The 21,108-nt window shown below is 36.5% G+C and overlaps 2 protein-coding genes across 2 annotated transcripts in view; both read right to left on the bottom strand.

Moving 5' to 3' along the window:
- LOC136029082 (endoplasmic reticulum lectin 1-like) overlaps nt 1-21,108 on the bottom strand; it is a gene marked incomplete in the record, with an annotated part of 524,377 nt that overhangs the window by 376,194 nt on the left and 127,075 nt on the right.
- LOC136029088 (DNA replication licensing factor Mcm5-like) overlaps nt 1-21,108 on the bottom strand; it is a 71,615-nt gene that overhangs the window by 39,127 nt on the left and 11,380 nt on the right. Inside the window, exon 2 of the mRNA XM_065707148.1 lies at nt 14,973-15,115. Coding sequence (XP_065563220.1) covers nt 14,973-15,115 — 143 coding nt within the window. The remainder of the gene's footprint in view (nt 1-14,972; nt 15,116-21,108) is intronic.

The raw sequence follows: 21,108 nt of genomic DNA, 5'->3' as shown, positions 1-21,108 counted from the left end.
AATTTCATTAAGATCCAATCATCTATTCGTAAGATAAAAATACCCCAATTTTCACGTTTTCTAAGAATTCCGGTTTCCCCCTCCAACTCCCCCCAACGTCACAGGATTTGGTCGGAATTTAAAATAAGAACTTTAAAGCACAATATCCTTCTAAATATCAAATTTCAATAAGATCTGGTCACCCTTTTGTAAGTTACAAATACCTCAATTTTTAAAATTACCCCCCCCCCCCTCCAATTCCACCAAAGAGAGCAGATCCGGTCTGTTTATGTCAGTCACGTATCTTAGACAAGTTTTTATTCTTCCCATCCAGTTTCATCCTGATCTCACCGCTTTAAGTATTTTCTAAGATTTCCGCCCCCCCCCCCAATTACGCTTGATCCAGTTGAGATTTAAAATAAGAGGATCTGAGTTACGAGGTCCTTCTAAATATGAAGTTTCATGAAGATCCGATCACTCCTTCGTAAGTTAAAAATACGTCATTTTTTCTTATTTTTCAGAATTACCCCCCCCCCCCCCAATAGATTGGATCCGTTCCAATTATGTAAATCACGTATGTAAGACTTCTGCTTATTTTTCCCACCAAGATTCATCCCGATCCCTCCAATCTAAGCGTTTTCCATGATTTTAGGTTCCCTCACCCCAAACTTCCCCCAACGTCACCAGACCCAGTCAGGATTTAAAATAAGAGCTTTGAGACACGATATTCTTCTAAATATCAAATTTCATTGAGATCCGATAACCCGTTCGGAAGTTAAAAATACCTCATTTTTTCTAATTTTTCAGAATTAACACCTCCCCCAACTACCTCAAAGAGAGCGGATCCGTTCCGGTTATGTCAATCATGTATCTAGGACTTGTGATTATTTTTTCCAACAAGTTTCATCCCGATCCCTCCACTCTAAGTGTTTTTCAAGTTTTAGATTTCCCCCTCCCAACCCCCCCCCCCCCCAATGGCACCAGATCTGGTCGGGTTTAAAATAAGAGCTCTGAGCCACGATATCCTTCTAAATATCAAATTTCATTGAGATCTGATCACCTGTTCGTAAGTTAAATATACCTCATTTTTTCTAATTTTTCAGAAATAACCCCCCCCCCCCCAACTATCCCAAAGAGAGCGGATCCGTTCCGTTTATGTCAATCATGTATCTAGCACTTGTGTTTATTTTTCCCACCAAGTTTCATCCCGATCCCTCCACTCTAAGTGTTTTCCAAGTTTTAGGTTTCCCCCTCCCAACTCCCCCCCCCCAATGTCACCAGATCCGGTCGGGATTTAAAATAAGAGCTCTAAGACAAGATATCCTTCTAAACATCAAATTTCATTGAGATCCAATCACCCGTTCGTAAGTTAAAAATACCTCATTTTTTCTAATTTTTCAGAATTACCCCGCCCCCCCCCCCCCAACTACCCCAAAGAGAGCGGATCCGTTCCGATTATGTCAATCATGTATCTGGGACTTGTGCTTATTTTTCCCATCAAGTTTCATCCCGATCCCTCCACTCTAAGTGTTTTCCAAGATTTTAGGTTTCCCCCCAATGTCATCAGATCCGGTCGGGATTTAAAATAAGAGCTCTGAGACACAATATCATTCCAAACATCAAATTTCATTAAGATCCCATCACCCATTCATAAGTTAAAAATACTTCATTTTTTCTATTTTTTCCGAATTAACCGGCCCCCCACTCCCCCCCCCCCCAGATGGTCAAATTGGGAAAACGACTATTTCTAATTTCAGCTGGTCCCGTCCCTGATACGCCTGCCAAATTTCATCGTCATAGCTTACCTGGAAGTGCCTAAAGTAGCAAAACCGGGACCGACAGACAGACAGACCGACAGAATTGGCGATTGCTATATGTCACTTGGCTAATACCAAGTGCCATAAAAACAATAATGATGTACAACTTTATCCGTATGTTACCTAGAATATAAACTCCAAATTTTATAGTTATCAGTTTGTTTTAGTTTAGGAGCAAGCATTAGCCATAGAAATGTACCTTTGTCCTCAACAACAACTTATTGCTTTCTTCTAGTATAATTGACAAATTAAATGTAAGAAATTAACCATTAAGATTATTCTTTATCTAATAAAAGTCACCACGTTCCCATTCCGATTTAACTGAAAACGAGGAATTGCTTGCAATTCTGAAATAGTTCAATTAGCCGAGCGTGTGCCTGCCTAGTATCATCATGTCGACTAAGCGTCTTTTATTTCCGCAATAATAGCCAAATTGTCTTCTTTTTAAGAAGCGATAAGGCTCGCATAAACTCAGACAAAGCTTTCAACAGAATATCAGATTTTTCTGCAAATAACTTACATAGACCACTCCTGGCTGTCATATAAGACGAGATAGGCTATATGGCCCATTCGCATTACATATCTAAGGTATATAAGTCTAGAATATATTTAAATTTTTGCAAAGAAGATATCTTTATATAAGAAGCTTAAAGGGATTGTGAGAAATTGTAAGTATCTAAACAAGATTTGATATCATGTTGAAAACCCTACATAAATGATACATAAAGAAAATTGTAGATGAAATTATTATTACTATCAAAATCAGTGCCAAATGTAAAAAGTTTCATAGGTCCCACTGCCTTTCCAGTTAAAGATAATATATATATATATATATATATGTATATATATATGTATATATATATATATATATATATATATACATATATATATGTATATATATATGTATATATATATATATATATATATATATATATATATATATATATACATATACTAGCTGTTGGGGTGGCGCTTCGCGCCACCCCAACACCTAGTTGGTGGGGGCGCTTCGCCCCCACCAACTAGGTGTTGGTACCACCTAAGTCGTTACGCGCCATATTAGTTACGCGCCATTGTAGTTGTGTCCCTATGTCCCACCTGTGAATATAGATAGATATATATATATATATATATATATATATATATATATATATATATATATATATATATATATATATATATATATATATATATATATATATATATATATATATATATATATATATATATATATATATATATATATATATATGTTTTTAACTACGTAAAACTTGCGAATATACAACATTCTTTGCTGTCCCATTGTCTGTGCATATAAATAGATTTTCAGGTTTACCGACTCTTGAACATGCAACATATAATGGTCCATGGGAAAACAATCCGTATTCAGATCTATACCTCATGATTCTAATGATTGCCCTTGAGCTTTGTTGATGGTGATTGCTAATCGACCATTCCCTGAGTCGCCATCGTCATTTATATATCCCCCTGTGCACCCCGGCGTCCCCTTTGTAGTTATGTCCCTGTGTCCCGGTCGTCATTTATATTCCCTGTGTCCCGGTCGTCATTTGTGTCCCGGTGTTCCAGTCTGTGATTTCTCTTTGAGTGTCCCGGGCGTCATTTATATTCCTTGTGTCCCGGTGTCCCGGTCGTCATTTATATCCCCCTGTGCCCCCGGCGTCCCCATTGTAGTTGTGTCCCTGTGTCCCGGTCGTCATTTATATTCCCCGTGTCCCGGTCGTCATTTGTATCCCGGTGTCCTGGTCTGTATATACATTCGTTTTTTAGTTTTGTTTTTCTCCTTTATTTTTTTCCTTTTTTCTTTTTTTTCTTTTTTAGTTTATTTAGATTTTTAGATTTTTTAGTTTTTTTATTAGTTTTTAGTTTTTTTGTAGTTTTTACCATTTTTTTAGTTTTTTTAGTTTTTTTTTTTTTACTTATGTCCTGGTCGTCATTTATACTCCCTGTGTCCCGGTCGTCATTTGTGTCACGGTGCTTTGTTGATTGCTAATTTATATTATATTTATATTTATATTTTTTATATTTATTAATATTTTTTTAGTTTTCTTTTTCTCTTATTTTTCAGTTTTTTTCCTTTTTTTAGTTTTTAGTTTTTTTTTGTTTTTTACCTTTTTTTAGTTTTTTTAGTTTTTTAGCTTTTTCAGTTTTTTTATTAGTTTTTAGTTTTTTTTTTAGTTTTTGCCTTTTTTTAGTTTTTTCAGTTTTTTTTAGTTTTTAGTTTTTTACCTTTTTTTAGTTTTTTTTTTAGTTTTTTAGCTTTTTTAGTTTTTTTTCTTTTTAGTTTTTTTTGTAGTTTTTACCTTTTTTAGTTTTTTTTCTTCTTTTGTATTAGTGTGAAATAATTCAGACGTCATATGCGGACAAACACGACGTCACTCGACAGACAGACAGACAGACATAACCCACAAACAACTTATTTTTATATATATTTATTCATATTTTTTTAGTTTTCTTTTTCTCTTTGATTTTTCAGTTTTTTCCTTTTTTTTAGTTTTTTTCTTTTTTAGTTTTTAGTTTTTTTTAGTTTTTTACCTTTTTTTAGTTTTTTTAGTTTTTTAGCTTTTTTAGTTTTTTTATTAGTTTTTATTTTTTTTTGTAGTTTTTGCCTTTTTTTATTTTTTTCATTTTTTTTTTTAGTTATTAGATTTTTACCTTTTTTTAGTTTTTTTTAGTTTTTTAGCTTTTTTAGTTTTTTTTTTCTTTTTAGTTTTTTTTGTAGTTTTTACCTTTTTTAGTTTTTTTCTTCTTTTGTATTAGTGTGAAATAATTCAGACGTCATATGCGGACAAACACGACGTCACACCTGATCCACAGATCCACAGATCCACAGACAACTTATTTTTATATATATAGATATATGTGTATATATATATATATATCTTCTATATATATAAAAATAAGTTGTCTGTGTGTGGATCTGTGGATGGATCAGGTGACGTCATGTTTGTCCGCATATGACGTCTGAATTATTTCACACTAATACAAAAGAAGAAAAAAACTAAAAAAGGTAAAAACTACAAAAAAACTAAAAAGAAAAAAAAAACTAAAAAAGCTAAAGAACTAAAAAAAACTAAAAAAAGGTAAAAATCTAATAACTAAAAAAAAAACTGAAAAAAATAAAAAAAGGCAAAAACTACAAAAAAAATAAAAACTAATAAAAAAACTAAAAAAGCTAAAAAACTAAAAAACTAAAAAAAACTAAAAAAAGGTAAAAAACTAAAAAAAACTAAAAACTAAAAAAGAAAAAAACTAAAAAAAGGAAAAAACTGAAAAATCAAAGAGAAAAAGAAAACTAAAAAAATATGAATAAATATATATAAAAATAAGTTGTTTGTGGGTTATGTCTGTCTGTCTGTCTGTCGAGTGACGTCGTGTTTGTCCGCATATGACGTCTGAATTATTTCACACTAATACAAAAGAAGAAAAAAAACTAAAAAAGGTAAAAACTACAAAAAAAACTAAAAAGAAAAAAAAACTAAAAAAGCTAAAAAACTAAAAAAAACTAAAAAAAGGTAAAAAACTAAAAACTAAAAAAAAACTAAAAAAACTAAAAAAAGGCAAAAACTAAAAAAAAAACTAAAAACTAATAAAAAAACTAAAAAAGCTAAAAAACTAAAAAAACTCAAAAACTAAAAAAAGGTAAAAAACAAAAAAAAACTAAAAACTAAAAAAGAAAAAACTAAAAAAAAGGAAAAAACTGAAAAATAAGAGAAAAAGAAAACTAAAAAAATATTAATAAATATAAAAAATATAAATATAAATATAATATAAATTAGCAATCAACAAAGCACCGAGACACAAATGACGACCGGGACACAGGGAGGATAAATGACGACTTGACTTACTTGACTTAAGGCTCCTGCCGCATGGGGTGCGGCGTAGAGAGCTTCGCAACTTGACTTCTCCAGGCGGACCGGTCTGCTGCTAAATGAGGCGCCTCGTCGACAGCAATGTTGGCCATCACCAAGAATTTGTCGAGGCTGTCTTTCCACCTTGTCCGAGGTCTGCCCCTCGGGCGAGACCAGCCATGGGCTTTTGGGTCGAAGTCGTACACTATTCGGGCTGGCGTTGATGTCGGCATTCGTAGGAGGTGTCCGAACCATCTGAGAGACCTCTGCGCTATCTGGACGGAGAATGGCACCTGGGAGGTGAGAGTAAGCAACCTTGCGTTGCTTACAAAATCATCCCACCGGAATCCCTCGATCCGGCGAAGCTGTTTCGTCTGACAGACGTCTACCATTTTAAGGATGGTTGATTTGAGGGGCCAGGTTTCCGCCGCGTAGAGCAGGACGGAGCTTACGGATGCGTTATAGATTCGCATTTTCGTACGCCTTGAGATGTGCGGCATTCTCCATAGACTGTTGAGTCTACCGACGATGGAAGAGGCTTTCGATATTCGGCTGCATACCTCATCGTCTACGGAGCCATCATTGGACAGCACAGAGCCGAGGTAAGTGAAGTTTTTAACGACTTCAACAAGTGTTCCGCAGACAGTTATGGTATCAGGGTGCGAGACTGGACCTGGGGGTTCAATTGCCATAATCTTAGTTTTGAGCCAGTTGATTTTCAGCCCCACTTTTGCTGCCTCTTCCTTCAGGACTTCCAGAGCGTCGGTCAGCTGGTCGATTGAGTCGGCAACGAGAGCAAGATCGTCTGCGAAGTCCGCATCCGTCAGAATGCGATCTCCAAACTGCAGACCAAAGGGCAGGCGATTTGTAGTTCTTGTCATCACATAGTCTATCACACAATTGAACAATTCCGGGGCGGCGGCACACCCTTGGCGAACGCCAGTTTTGATATTGAATGTCGTGCTCCGTTTTCCGTTGACTTGGACGCAACTCTCGGTCTCTTCGTACAGCTTTTCAAAAAGCTTGCAGTATTTATCAGGTAGACCCGTCGATCTAAGTATTAGCCAAACAGAGTTGCGATCGACGGAGTCAAAAGCAGCTTTGAAGTCTACGAAGGCCACGTATGCGTTCCTCCTGAATTCTCTAGTTTTCTCAATTAACTGGCGCATAGTGAAGATTTGTTCGACAGTGGATCTCCCGGGCATAAATCCGGCCTGCTGAACTCTCCTTTTTCTTCGGAGGATACTCGTGCATCTGTCTAGCAGGGTCATGGCAAAGAGCTTTCCAGGGACTGAGAGAAGGGTTATACCTCTGTAATTAGAGCAGATGCTCTTGCTCCCCTTTCTCTTCCAAAGGGGCAGGATTATGCCAAGTCGCCAGTCCTTCGGGACCCATTCTGTGCGCCACACCACGGAAAACAGCATTTGCAGCCAAAGTAACATCGCCGGTCCAGCATACTTCAGGAGCTCAGCGGATACTCCGCATACGCCTGCCGCTTTGTTATTCTTTAGACGTTTCAAAGCAGAGTGGATTTCTGCTGTCGTGAAGGAAGTCTCTGGTTCGTTTGACGGCACTTCCTGAGTGCTAGCAGCTAGGCGTGCGAGTTCCTGGTCAGTCTGTGCTACAGCATCGGCATTGAGGAGACTTGAGAAGTGGTCTTTCCATCGACTGACCTGAGCGGCCTCGTCACTAAGTGGCTGACCGTCCGCAGAGACAACAGATGCAACTGAGGGGGCTTTGTCGCTTGTGAGGTCACGGAGGTGCTTGTAGAGGCTCCCGACGTCCCCTTTCATGGCTGCGCCCTCCAGCTCGTTTGCCTTCCTTTCCACAAACAGTTTCTTGTCTCGCTGTATCAGCTTGTTGCGAACACCATTGAGGCGCCTGTAGGTCGGCATGTCGCCCAGAAGCCTTGCCTTGCGTCTCAGCTCAATGACGTCAAGCGTATCGAACTGAACCCACGCTTTCTTAGCACGCTTCGCCCTTCCAATATTTGCAGTCGCTGACTCCAGGACATTCTTCTTAAACGAGATCCATGCGTCCTCAGAACTTTCAAATGGCAGGAGTGCGTCGAAGCGGTTCGAGACATCAATGGCATACTTGGACCGTATCTCTTGATCGGAGAGACGAGAGACATCAATCTTGGTCGGTCTAGGTTGCGAGCGCTGGGCTTGGAGCCTCAGTCGCATATTAGCTACAACGAGGCGATGGTCAGTGTTACCAATCTCGGCTGACCTGTACGTCCTGCAGTTACTAATCGAGGATCTCCATCTCTGTGAGACAATGATATAGTCGATCATTTTTTTGGTACGGCCGTCGTTGCTGTACCATGTGTATTTGTGAATGTCTTTCCTTGCGAACAGCGTGTTCGTAATGACAAGGTTATGCATGCTGCACAGTTGAAGGAGCCTTAGCCCATTGTCATTTAGAGGGTCCGGAATAACTGGTCCGATGACTTGCCGCCATAGGTCGTAGTTGTCGCTCACTGTTGCATTCATATCACCCAAAAGGGTGACAATATCGTGGGGGGATATCTTGGACAGTTCATTAGCCAGGGCAGAGTAGAAAGTTTCTTTTGCTTCGTCGTCGGCTTCATTTGTCGGAGCATAGCAGACAAGGACTGTCATTTTTCCTTGCTTATGACTCAGTCGAGCATTAGCTATTCTATCTGAGACGGGAGTAAATGACAGTAGACACTTTATGGACTTGTTATCAAGTACTAGTCCGACCCCATTTCTCCTAGTCGTTGTCTGTCCAGACCATAGAAGGTGGTATCCCTCACCTATGGGATCAGTCCCATTCCCGACTAGGTGGGTTTCTGTTATTCCAGCAATAGAGATGCGGAATCGCTTCAGTTCCATCGCCAGAAGCGTCTTTGCTCCGGGAAAATTCAATGTCAATACATTCCAGGTGGCAATCCGGAGGCCACCATGGTCAAGGAGATTCAAACGCTGGTCACTTCTCAGTCCAGGGGCGAGCAAGGGTCGTGATGGGATAAAAGAAGATCGGTCATCCGAGGCAGTTGCTAAGCTATTCATTGCAATCGATTTCAGGTGGAGGGTTGCAGGCCCAACCGACCCTAGGCCTGGATTCTGATTAGAGCCAGGATTTACCTGGATACTGAGAATCCTGGGGTGGGCTCCACCCACCTCATGAGGTTGAGGCCACCCTGATCGGAGCGATTAGTTAGGGGAAACCCCATATCCAGAGGTACGTGGTCAACCTTTTTCATAAAAAGGCTTTTTCCTAAAATCAGCATTACTTTAAATTTCTGGACAAAACAGCTCTTTTTGAAGTGACTACAGCCACCTCCTCCATAAAAGTTTCTTTATAACAGTACTATTTGTTCAAAATATAAAGTATCCATTTACTGCGTATTATCCATTTATTTAGATTATCCATTTATTTAGATTCACCCATTCACCCCCTGCGTATTATCCATTTATTTAGATTCACCTTATAACTTTTCACTTTGGATTCTTCTACAAAAAAACTAAAAACTAATAAAAAAACTAAAAAATCTAAAAATCTAAATAAACTAAAAAAGAAAAAAAGAAAAAAGGAAAAAAATAAAGGAGAAAAACAAAACTAAAAAACGAATGTATATACAGACCGGGACACCGGGATACAAATGACGACCGGGACACAGGGAATATAAATGACGACCGGGACACAGGGACACAACTACAATGGGGACGCCGGGGGGCACAGGGGGATATAAATGACGACCGGGACACCGGGACACAAGGAATATAAATGACGCCCGGGACACTCAAAGAGAAATCACAGACTGGAAAACCGGGACACAAATGACGACCGGGACACAGGGAATATAAATGACGACCGGGACACAGGGACATAACTACAAAGGGGACGCCGGGGTGCACAGGGGGATATATAAATGACGATGGCGACTCAGGGAATGGTCGATTAGCAATCACCATCAACAAAGCTCAAGGGCAATCATTAGAATCATGAGGTATAGATCTGAATACGGATTGTTTTCCCATGGACCATTATATGTTGCATGTTCAAGAGTCGGTAAACCTGAAAATCTATTTATATGCACAGACAATGGGACAGCAAAGAATGTTGTATATTCGCAAGTTTTACGTAGTTAAAAACATATATATATATATATATATATATATATATATATATATATATATATATATATATATATATATATATATATATATATATATATATATATCACAGGTGGGACATAGGGACACAACTACAATGGCGCATAACTAATATGGCGCGTAACGACTTACGCGCGCGGGGGGGCTTGGGGGGGGGGCGCGAAGCGCCCCCACCAACTAGGTGTTGGGGTGGCGCGAAGCGCCACCCCAACAGCTAGTATATATATATATATATATATATATATATATATATATATATATATATATATATATATATATATAAACAACGGACAAAGCTCTTCATTACGAGAGTGAAAAAATATGCTAGCAAATTCCCAAAAATTCCGGCTTTACGTCCGGAAGCCCAAATTTTCGCCAAGTTAATGCAAAGTTTCCTCAGTTATTTATGTATATATATATTTTCTTTTATTTACTTACACACTATCAAAAACATTGTCGTCACTGTTGTCAAGAATTCAGCTTCCCAGAATAAGAAACGAGCATCTTCATGGGATGATTAATTATGACTGTTGTTCTTGCTCAAAGATAAAATATCTCATATCTTCCTTAGCTAGATATAATACTTAAAAGCAATGCCATAATCAAAATTACTGGGCATTCAAACTGGTTTCAATTTCAAAACAAGTCATTGTCGCCACCGTTTTCCACGAATATGAACGCTTTCTAAGTTCAAGTTTGTCAGCTTTTGGAAGTCTATAACGAGAACTGCGGACTGACCCAAATAGGAAATTTAGGATTTAATTGAATATAGTTTAGTTTGGTTTATTGAATAAAACTTATGGAATGTTATAGGTCACTTATACAATGGTAATATTTTCTTAACCTCTAAATGGCTATAAACGAAAGAGGAGTGAATATCATGAAAAGAGAAATCACCAATGCTACAGCACAAACACACACACAAAAAAAAAAAAAAAAAAAAAAAAAAAAAAAAAAAAAAAAAAAAAAAAAAAAAAAAAAAAAAAGAGAGACAGAAGGAGAAAAGGAAGACTGTTTTCCTAAATTAGTGATTAATATAGACCAGCACTTGAATAAGGCCTTAACCCTACTCATCCATACAACCACATAGGTCAAACAGCATAGCCACACACAATCAACCATAAAGAATAATCCATGGACAGGCAGTCATGTCGTCAATAAGTATAAGTCGTCATTTACCAAACAATAGAAAAAATAATATAGACAAATAATTCAGAGGCAACACCCAACATAAGGGCTCATCAGGAGAATACACTGGCCTATATAGGGTTTCGCCACTCTAAATTCTCTACCCAGCACAGTGTTGTGGCTACCACAGAATATCCATGGCATCCCCGCGTCAGGTATCACCCCCAAAATACATGCCTATGAAAAAAAAACAGCAAATGTAAAACAACCAAGTAAAACCAAAACAAGCTTATCCTGTTAATATATCCCTCCCTTTAGCAACAATAGGTAAACTAAATATTATAAATTTTACCAAATCACAAATACTAACACATTGCAAAAAAAACCTGAATGAACTAAACAATTATATAATTCATCTTTACCATGTGGCTAATTTTTTAAAAATTCCGCTCAAATAGAAACACAATTCAAAATAAATGGCGCTGTGACAACATTTCTCGAACCTCCGAAATTAGTTAAAAATTTCTTTAAGTATTTCTAGATAATTCTTTTGATATTTATTTAAAAGTTCGTTATAATGAAAACTAAATTTTTTAAATTGCCAAGTTAATTTATTTGCAGAAAAACCTCTTGATATCAATTTTTGGCTTAAGATTTTACATCTATTTTTAAAATCAATATAATTACTACAAATCCTTGCATAACGAAGTAACTGTGAGAAAAACGCTGAATATGTGATATTTGAGTGTATATTACTTTCAGGGAATGGGAAACTAATCACTTCAAAATCAAAATCATCCGTTTTATTATACATTTTAAAACTTAATTTATTATTATCACAAATATTAATATTTAAATCTAAGAAATGATCTTCATGACCAGCGCCATGACTAGGCTCAAGAATAAGCTCTGATGGATATATATTTTTAGAAATATCAATGAAATCCTTACAATTTAAGACCAAAATATCATCTAAATATCTTTTATTATTTGACAAAGCATGTTTTAAATTAATTGGATTATTCTTATCCATCATATATTTATATTCTAGTTGACTTAAAAACAAGTCAGCTATAAATGGGCTGGCATTCCCCCCCATGGGAATTCCCATAATTTGCTTGTACAAATCACCCCCAAATCTTATATAAGTATTGTATAAAACAAATTCCAATAACTCAAAAATCATATCCAAGCTGTAACATCTCAAGTTAACTGTAGTATTAAAGCAGTTTGTCCAAAATGACTTTATTACCAATTTAGTTTATTACCTTTAGGATTGAGGCTTTTGTCATATCTATGAAGGGGCTTCGAAATATATTTTCATCAATGTTTGAACCAAGGGCTAGAAAAGCTGCAATGCATTTTTTCAGCTCAGGGCCAATTTGGCAATGCTGCCTCCAATTCCATTTTTCAATCCAGGGAAAAGATAGGAATCACGTGGCGTAACTCAAGAATATACTGTATGTGCTTGAAAATATACCATTTAAATTGCTTAAGGATCCATTGGGTTGAATGAACACCATAAAAGGACCGACATTGCCATAGGTTGTTGGACCAATTCCAGAGGTTTGTATGCCTCTTTTTCTATTTGAATAGCTCTCTGTAGGCATTACAAAGTTCCACAATAGCAATCTGTAGTAATTGTTGCCCCCAACTGCATTAATTCGACAAGCAATACAGCTACGTGGTCCCAAATTTTTTTGAAAGCGTCACAACCCATATTAATTACTGGCGGTGACATTTTGTAAAGAGTAGTAATAACCTTATTCTAAGCCATGACAAGTGTTTTAGTGGTGAAAGTGAAGGCAGAGAGGAGTAACCTCGACTGTACATTATTTTTGGTAACAAACCAAAAGTAATGGAACGAGCTCTGGGTGTGCTGGTAATTGGAATGACTTGTTGGTAAGAAGGGTTGTTGCAACCAGGAGTCAGGTAAGTGTGTCGAAGTGAATATACAGAGAAGTATCCTTATTTCAACATTGCTTTTGGTTAAAAAAACCTTTCTTTATATTTACCCGTCTTTTGTTTATATCTAATCGGAGGTTAAAAATATCTTTTTATTTCAAACGAAACCACAGATTGTTCTACTTCATTGCAATGTCTTTTAAGGAATTCTAAATCAATTTGAGGTTGTGGGCTTACTTACACAAGTAATTACGGGAAAGTAGGGAGGAAAAACGGTTTCTTAGAGCTCTTTATAACGGAGTTCTTTTTTGTTTTTGGGGTCTAGTTTTTCGAAGAATGGTTTTGTACTGTTCATCATTCTTATGGAATAACCTTATTTTCTTGGACTTAAAATTATATGACTTAAACATCTATGTGTTTACAAATATATAATTGTGTAATCAAGCGTGCAAGTAATACGCAATAGTTTGGAGTTATTGTTGATGAATGCCTTAATTTAAAAATCCTTTATCTTTTATTAGTAGTAAGATGGCAAGAAATGTTGTAATGATGAGAAAGTTAAAGAATGTTTTCCCGGATTATGCGATGAGATTAAAAAAAAATTTCTTGTCCACCCGTATTAGTATATTGTGTAAGCATACGGTCTAGTACGTTTTCAGTTCATCCGATGCAATTGTGTGTGATACTGAATATGACACTGTGAGTGTTGACTGGAAGTAGTAAAAGAACATCAGTTATATATTATCCCTCCGTCAGGTCTAGAAAAATTTTACAACACATTATTCATGTATTTATATTCATGTACAAGTTAGTTCCTAAATGTTTCTTAAATTTATATATTTCTGGTGAAGGAGTACAAAATTATCTTACACGATACGCAATATAACGAGTTCTCAATTTGCTAGTACTAGAACTTTATTTTAAACACATCATATAGGGCCAAATTTTTTAACTAACTTGGCTAAGCCTTTAAAAGTCATTGAATATACCAGATTTCCGTAGAGATTTTAAAAATTCGTCTTCGGTTGCATGATTTTTGAAACGTAGTGAAATGAAATCGATTTCCTCTCAAGTTACCCATAAAGAAGAAAAAAATAATTTGTTCAATGGAAGCAGGGCTTTTTAGTGGGTTAGCAAATGGAATGAATTATAGATAGGAATTACTGATGAGCCCAGGCTAGAATTTACCAATAGACCCATTAGGCCCTGGCCTAGGGGATCATAATTCAAGGGGGCGCAACAAATTATCACTGAGTGATTTTTCCTAAAATAAACTGGACTTTGACGTGATTTATCGTCAAAGTACCAGGTGCATTCCGCCGCCGTACTGCCTATCCACAGAAAAGTAAATTAGAAATAACACAGGAATTCCGTGGCCACTTATAAACTGTCAGATGTCTTCCAAGAATGGCAGCTGAGAGTTTCGTGTCACCTCTCTCTTTCATTACTTTTGGCTCATCAGTTGCGTTCTGTCCAGTGCTTCTACTATCATCAAATTTTTGGAGATTTCCCCGAAAACCTCCCTAAACCAGAGCGATAAAATCGCTTGGGCTTAGAAGTGCACAATTTTCTCTCTTTCTTTCTTTTCTTCTCGTCTCTGTCTTAACTTTTTCCTCATTTAATGATCTTAATATATGTTTAAGGGGTCGACATACTCCAAAAAGACAAAAGCTTAAGGAGAATTAAGTGTTTTGTTCTTTTTTTTAAATAGACCTTGTATTTAATAATAACAGAAAAAAATATAAAACAATAGCTACCCGTTGGGCATGTGTTGCAATTCAGACTTTATACTTACATCCTACGAAGAGATATCTTGTCCATACACGGCAGAGTACTTGGAGATATGCGCCCTGATTACATGCGGTTATTTGGGCATTAGAAAATAACATAGCCCCTACAACTCAGCTTTTGTTAATAAAGAAGAGAATGTTCGGCTGTCATTTAATCTTTAAAAAAAGTATAGGTGACGTCTAAGGTTTAAAGTAATTTTTTTGTTAAATTTTGTCGTCCCTGAGAGGAATGGAGGTGGGATTTTTGATAAATATATACATAAAAAAAAATGAAGCAAGAGGCCTACCATGGATAGATAAAAAAAGGACAACAAAAAATAAAAATCTGGAGAAATAGAGTACCTGCAAGAGAGCCAGACATTGCAGCATCAAGAGTAGAAACTTGAAAAAGTCGTAAAGCTTCGTCCACGTGAGCATCTGTTGCAAAGGGCAGCAACTGCATCTTTGCAAGGGATTCAGAAATTCGAATAACTGCTTCAAGTTGCCTGAAATTGACAAAAAATCAATAGCAGTAAAAAAAAATATAGTTTTTTCTCAAATTAAAATATGTAATAAAAATTAAACAGTGATCATGGTTCATCTTTGGGGGATGGTGTCTCTTAAAGAAAAAATTAAACAACCGATGAAAATAAATATAACTAGCACAAAATATAATACATAAATGAATTATTGAAGTTTTCATATACTAGCGTAACCAATCCATTTTTTGCAAGCTTTAGCGTTAAAGAACTTGATTGACTCGCATCTTTGTGGAGTACAAACGGTAGTACCACAGTTGCAGACTGTAGGTTATTAAATTATGTGGTCGTTTTGTTAATTAACTTTCTCTATAATGCTTTTGCTATTCTGTACGTTTTACCGCCTTCTCCTTTCGGGCTAATTTTTGGGAGGGTGATTAGCGAACAATGCAAACTTGTGGCTATAAGTATCGTAAATTCCTTTCGAATCTTCCACCCTGGATCAGGATCAGGATGGACCACCCTGATCTAAAGTCACCACAAATACGCTGCCGTTAATTCTTTTACTGCTGTTACAGAAAGGATGCAAGAATTTAGGAGCTCGAATTTTACTTACAATAATTTTCTCTTATTAAACGATTATCCAAGATTAAAATAGCTGAAAATACAAGAGCCAACATCTTTTACGCGAAGCTAAAAATAAAGCTGAAACACAGAGAAAAGTTTGAGTTTTAATTCCTTTTAACAAAGCTTGAAGTCGTAAACACAGTTTTATCAAGAGACTTTTGTTTAGAATAGTACTTTTTGCACACGACAGGCGAAGGATTTCGCAGTATAACATAATACATATGACAAAAGCCGCATGCATACAGACATAAAAAACTATTTTAAGCATTACTGATCAGTATGTTGCTTAGATTGAAGTTGGATTTCAATTTCAAGGCAAAACCTTCCGTCCAAACGTAAGTTATTTGAGGTAAGTACAGGATATGGGAATCCCCGCTCCCGGAATGGTCCGAAAAATTCCCTGAAACTGGTTATTTGGTTCCTGGTTCTTTTATTTCGAAAAAAAAACCACAAATTCAAAATTTGTCCTCCTGAAGCTTTTGACCCCCCCCCCATTAAAGAGGTGATTTATATTCTGTTTTTCAAAGTTGCACATGTGAGTACCTAGTACTAGTTAGTACAAGTTTTTTTTTAAACTTTAATAAACGTTTCTTATTGTTTAGCTAAAATGCCCTTGTGTTTCAAAAGTCATTCTTAATTGATTGCAACGAGAACTCAGACTTCTGAGTAAAGTGCAAGGTGTTAGGAGGAGTCAACCCCCCTCATGTGCGTAATAATTTCTGTTCGTTTTAAATTCTAATGTTGCTCCTATCTTTAAATTGATATATTTTTTTCTATTTAATTTCTGCTCTTTTTTTTTAAATAATGCCAGAAAATCTGGCTACCTCACAATCGATAATTGTCTCCTTCAAGAAAAATTCTTCCATGGAAAGGTTATCCCACGCAAAATAGACCCCCCCCCCCGACAGGAAAATTTCCCCTGGACAATTCTATTCTCCTTGAGAATTCCCCCAAAATATGTTTTGAGGAGGATTCCGCCTGAAAAATTCTTCGTAGCCCACTTTCATTTGAAACAGACTATTTTCTGATTGTTTTTCAAACCATGCAGGAAATCCCCCTCCGTAAAAAACTTTTCCCGGAAATACCACATTGGAAAGTTGCTCCAGCAGAACCCCCCCCCCCCCCCCAAAAAAGTTTGTATACCTCCCAATAAGAGTACTATATTTGAACGATGGGTAAATTTCATATCTTTCAGACCTTTCGGCTGTGGAAATAGGTAAGGTATGAAGTGACATTTTCTAGAATGTTCAGGAAAAAAAAAATGTTTTTTTTTAAATATGCCTTCATATCTCTCTCGACCTCAAATCGTACCTTTCTGCCTATCTCATGGTGGACCTTATGTGACAATCGGCGTGGGTGTGAAAGAGTCGTGCGTTTGTAGCTTTTAGGTCTCCAAAACTAGTCACAATTCGGCTATAGCGCGTTTTGAGTAGATAATAAAATTCGAAATACCTCGAGAGTGACAGGGGATATGTGCATTCTGATTAAATCAACGGACCAGCGTGCCTAATTTTAGAACAATCAATGTATAGCTCATTTGTGATTGAAATGCCACATAATGCATTTCGTGTTTCCGCAGCCTCTTCCCCCAGGGGCTTTAGGGGTCATATTATCCCCGAAATCATATTTATTGGACCTTTCGACTATACTGAATGAAATTGAATGACTTTAGGGGAAAATGCTGCTTGGAAGGGAGGCTAGTTGCCCTCCAGTTGTTATGGCCACTTAAAAATGGCACTAAAACTTTCAATAGCCGTTCGAATGAGCCTTCTCTTGATATTCTAGGACCCTTGGTTCGATAGGATTAACCCTAAAAAAAACAAGCATTTGTTATCTTTCTTTTGGCAAAAAAATCCACGTTTTTGCAGATGGGAGCTAGAAAGCTCAACAACGGGGTTTTCTGATGCTTAGAATCTATTGGTGTGAAGCTTATTTCGATTCTTTGACTTTTTGGGGTTGACTCGCTCCTTTTTCAAAAATCAGGCAACAGGCCTCAGGCTCGTAACTTTTGATGAGTAACACTATACTTATTAAATCTTATATATTTGAGATTAGCATCAAATTACCTTATTTTAGAGTTTCGTTACTATTGAGCCAAGTCTTACTTACAATTCTTTACAACGAACTGTTTGATTATTTCACGCTTATTTTTTTTTGCCGTAACTAATTTTTCTACACGTGGCTACCTTCAAGGTTAGCAAATAGGTCTTTCAAGATTCTGACAATTTAAACATCATATTTTAAGCACTTCGTCCCCACAGGAACAGTGTTGAAGACACCTGTTAAGTCCCACAGCAGTGGAAACTGCCTAGGAATTTATTGAGAGCCAAAGTTGTTCCATTTTCTGGGATCTAATTGGGAGTAAATCCAAGAAATGAGGAATATTAGATTGAAAATGAACATGTCATCGGCAGTCTTGGACCAGTGAACTGTTCACAGTGGTAGTAGCTATTAAGTGTAAATTTTATTCTAACAAATTTCCCGTCGCTTACGTTGGTGAAAAAAGAGAAGAGGGGGTAATACGCAGAAGATACTGGTCATCTCGCCTCCCCGAAGAATTTTAAAAAATTTCTCCATAATTTCTCAATTAATACCAAAATCCACCAATAAATGAAACATTCGAAAAGCGACCAAGTTTACTGTAACCCAGAAGCTCATCATGATCAGGGGATGTTACTTTTTTTTTTCTGACTCGATTCGGTTCCAATACTTGCTCGTGGGCGAGAATAATCAAACAAGGAAAAATGCACTTTCTTTCAAACCAGACAGTTTCAAGTTATAAAACACAAACTGAAAAGCTCAATAAACGAACCAATAGTGGTTTTTGGCCTAATAATCTAGGGGGGGGGGGCGGCAAGGTATACCACAGGAGTGTAAAAATATAACACAAAAGGAAATTAATACCAGATGTCAGAAAAATAAGGGAGGGGCAGCTGCCCCCCTGCCCAGGCCTAGAACCGTCTCTGGAACAAACTCGAAATTATTATTATCAGTCTTTCGCATGCTTTTAGTCCCAAATAACTCACACCGTTAAATCCACAACACGAGAATACTTAATACACAGTACAGGTTAAACGAGCAGCTAGCAGCCCCACAAAAAAAGTTTTGAATCTCTACTGAATAATTGAGCAAAAACTTCAACCATAACCGACACCCACGGATAGTTTCCATCTACATCTCACTTTCTAGGGCTATAATACAAGAAAGCTTGAGATGGCTAGAGCACGTTCTATGGATGAACGATGAAAAATTTCCAAAGATTATTCTTTTTGTCCATGAATCTGGGTTCAAACTAAAAGTAGGTCGTATAGGGAAAGATCTAAAGGAAACAGCAACTTCACGGGAAGGGTAAAATGTGAAGGTAAGGATTGATTGGGGGGATGAACGAATGCAGCTGTGTTGGCGTCAGGCAGCTGGGTGCTGGATTAAGTTGTCAGTAGCTATAGCAGTATATAGAAACACAAAATACCTTCTGAAAGCCTTTAAGGGATAGAATTCTCTCATAACAGAAAATTTGTTAATGTATTTGTTATCCGGTCATCGATTAAAAAAAGTAGGTTCAAACTGACGAAAAGGTAGGCTTTGTTTTAAAGTTTATTGACATGATCAAGTGCACAAGATCTAGCTTTGAATGATTGGCAGAAACTGTGATTATACATTCTAATTCGTTTCTGCTATAAAACAGTGTAATAGGTTCATTAAGGGCATTCACAGATGAAGAAAATTCAAAGTCCTCGCCTACCCACTGGAAGACTGAAAAAAAGACGTGTTAGTATCATGCAACCATGTATGAGTTTAGCGAATAATAGCCCGAACCAAGAATATCAAATATATGCCGTAGCCTTCACCTGTTAAAAACCCTTAATCTTCATTTACTGCTTTTACTCCTAATTCCTACATACTGCACAGCTTATGGACGGAAAAATTTAATATGCAGATCATTTAGTAAAACATTAAGAACAAACATCCTTGAATAGTTTACCTTCCTTTTCTTTTTATCAACAGGCCCGACAGGTGCACACCACTGACGTGCTACCTTTTCACAGAACCAAATGAACTAAGTTGACTTTTGGGTGGATTTTAACTTCAAATTACTTGATTAAAATTGATCAAATTTTATTTGATTAATTTCACCTTGGAAGAATAACTAGAACCATTTCTAAAAAATAAAAGTTGCTAGAAAAAAAACCCATAGTACTAAGTAATTCTCATACGATAATAATAAAAAAAATCAATACTATATAAAGCGAGCAATGAAAATTCTATACTTTTTTTCCCAATAGATGGCAGGTACATTAAAAACAAACAGGCAACAATATTACATCTGTTGAATTTTTACTGCTGTTTGTTTTAAGGACTAATCGATTTCACTTCTTAACACTTCAAGTATAATCTATATGTTATTTGAATCTTACGTTCCATCACTTTAAATATTCGATTTCTACCGAAATATACCGAAAAACAACAGAATCAAAAAGAGAAAATATATAAATTCTAGAAATGCTTTTAGTTATAGTCAACAAGCAACTACAAATCAAATATTTAGTTTCCGACTCTTAGCATTTTCGATATAAGAATTTTCCTAAGACAAAGTACTTTAAGATGGTCGTTATGCTAGAACAATCAAGAAAGAAATATGCCTTACTCCGTTAATTAATCGACCAAAATGAATCATTTCCAGGGGAAAGAGAAGAGACAACGGCTCATGGGAAATCCTTCTTGAGAACAACAGGCGCCAAAAAGCTATCCTAATCAAAAACAGTTGAAGCAATGAATAAGAAGTGAATGCTTCACGTTTTGGAAAACTCGGCCAAATGGAAGAGGAAATATTTCTTAGAGAAAGTAATGTTCAAAGAATAATTTCAGACACATAGCAAGAAATTCCTTAGCAGAAGCTGTGAAGCAAAACAGAAAATCGGACAAGTAGTTTTTAGGGGGTCTCTTTTCTCAAACCTTATGACTACTAGCAATCATTTATGCAAGCTTAAACACAAAACAGTATAACCATGTCATAAATTAATGAAAGTTCTTAATCCTTACATAATATGAGGACTATTAATATGAGGACATAATAGAGCCTCATAATAGAGACTCATAATATGAGGACAATAGAGCTTCTCTGCATGTAAATATTAGGGAAAACTTGTCTTTATCTCATTAAGATTCAAGCTTATGAGATTAAATAAAAAAAGAAGCTAAAAAGTAAGGAGCAACAGTAAAACTTGAAACGAACAGAAATTATTACGTATATGAAGGGTGTTATCCCCTCCTCAAAACCTCACTCTTTAAGCTAATGTTTTTTAGTACTTTTAAAAAAACGACTTACTGTTCTAATTAAATGGCCCTTGTGTTTCAGGAGTCATTCTTAAAGAATTAGAACAAAATTCAAACTT

Source organism: Artemia franciscana, chromosome 7, assembly GCF_032884065.1.
Source record: "Artemia franciscana chromosome 7, ASM3288406v1, whole genome shotgun sequence".
Classification (NCBI taxonomy): domain Eukaryota; kingdom Metazoa; phylum Arthropoda; class Branchiopoda; order Anostraca; family Artemiidae; genus Artemia; species Artemia franciscana.
The sequence above is the reverse complement of the archived record's forward strand: the minus strand, read 5'-3'. Positions and strand labels throughout refer to the sequence as shown.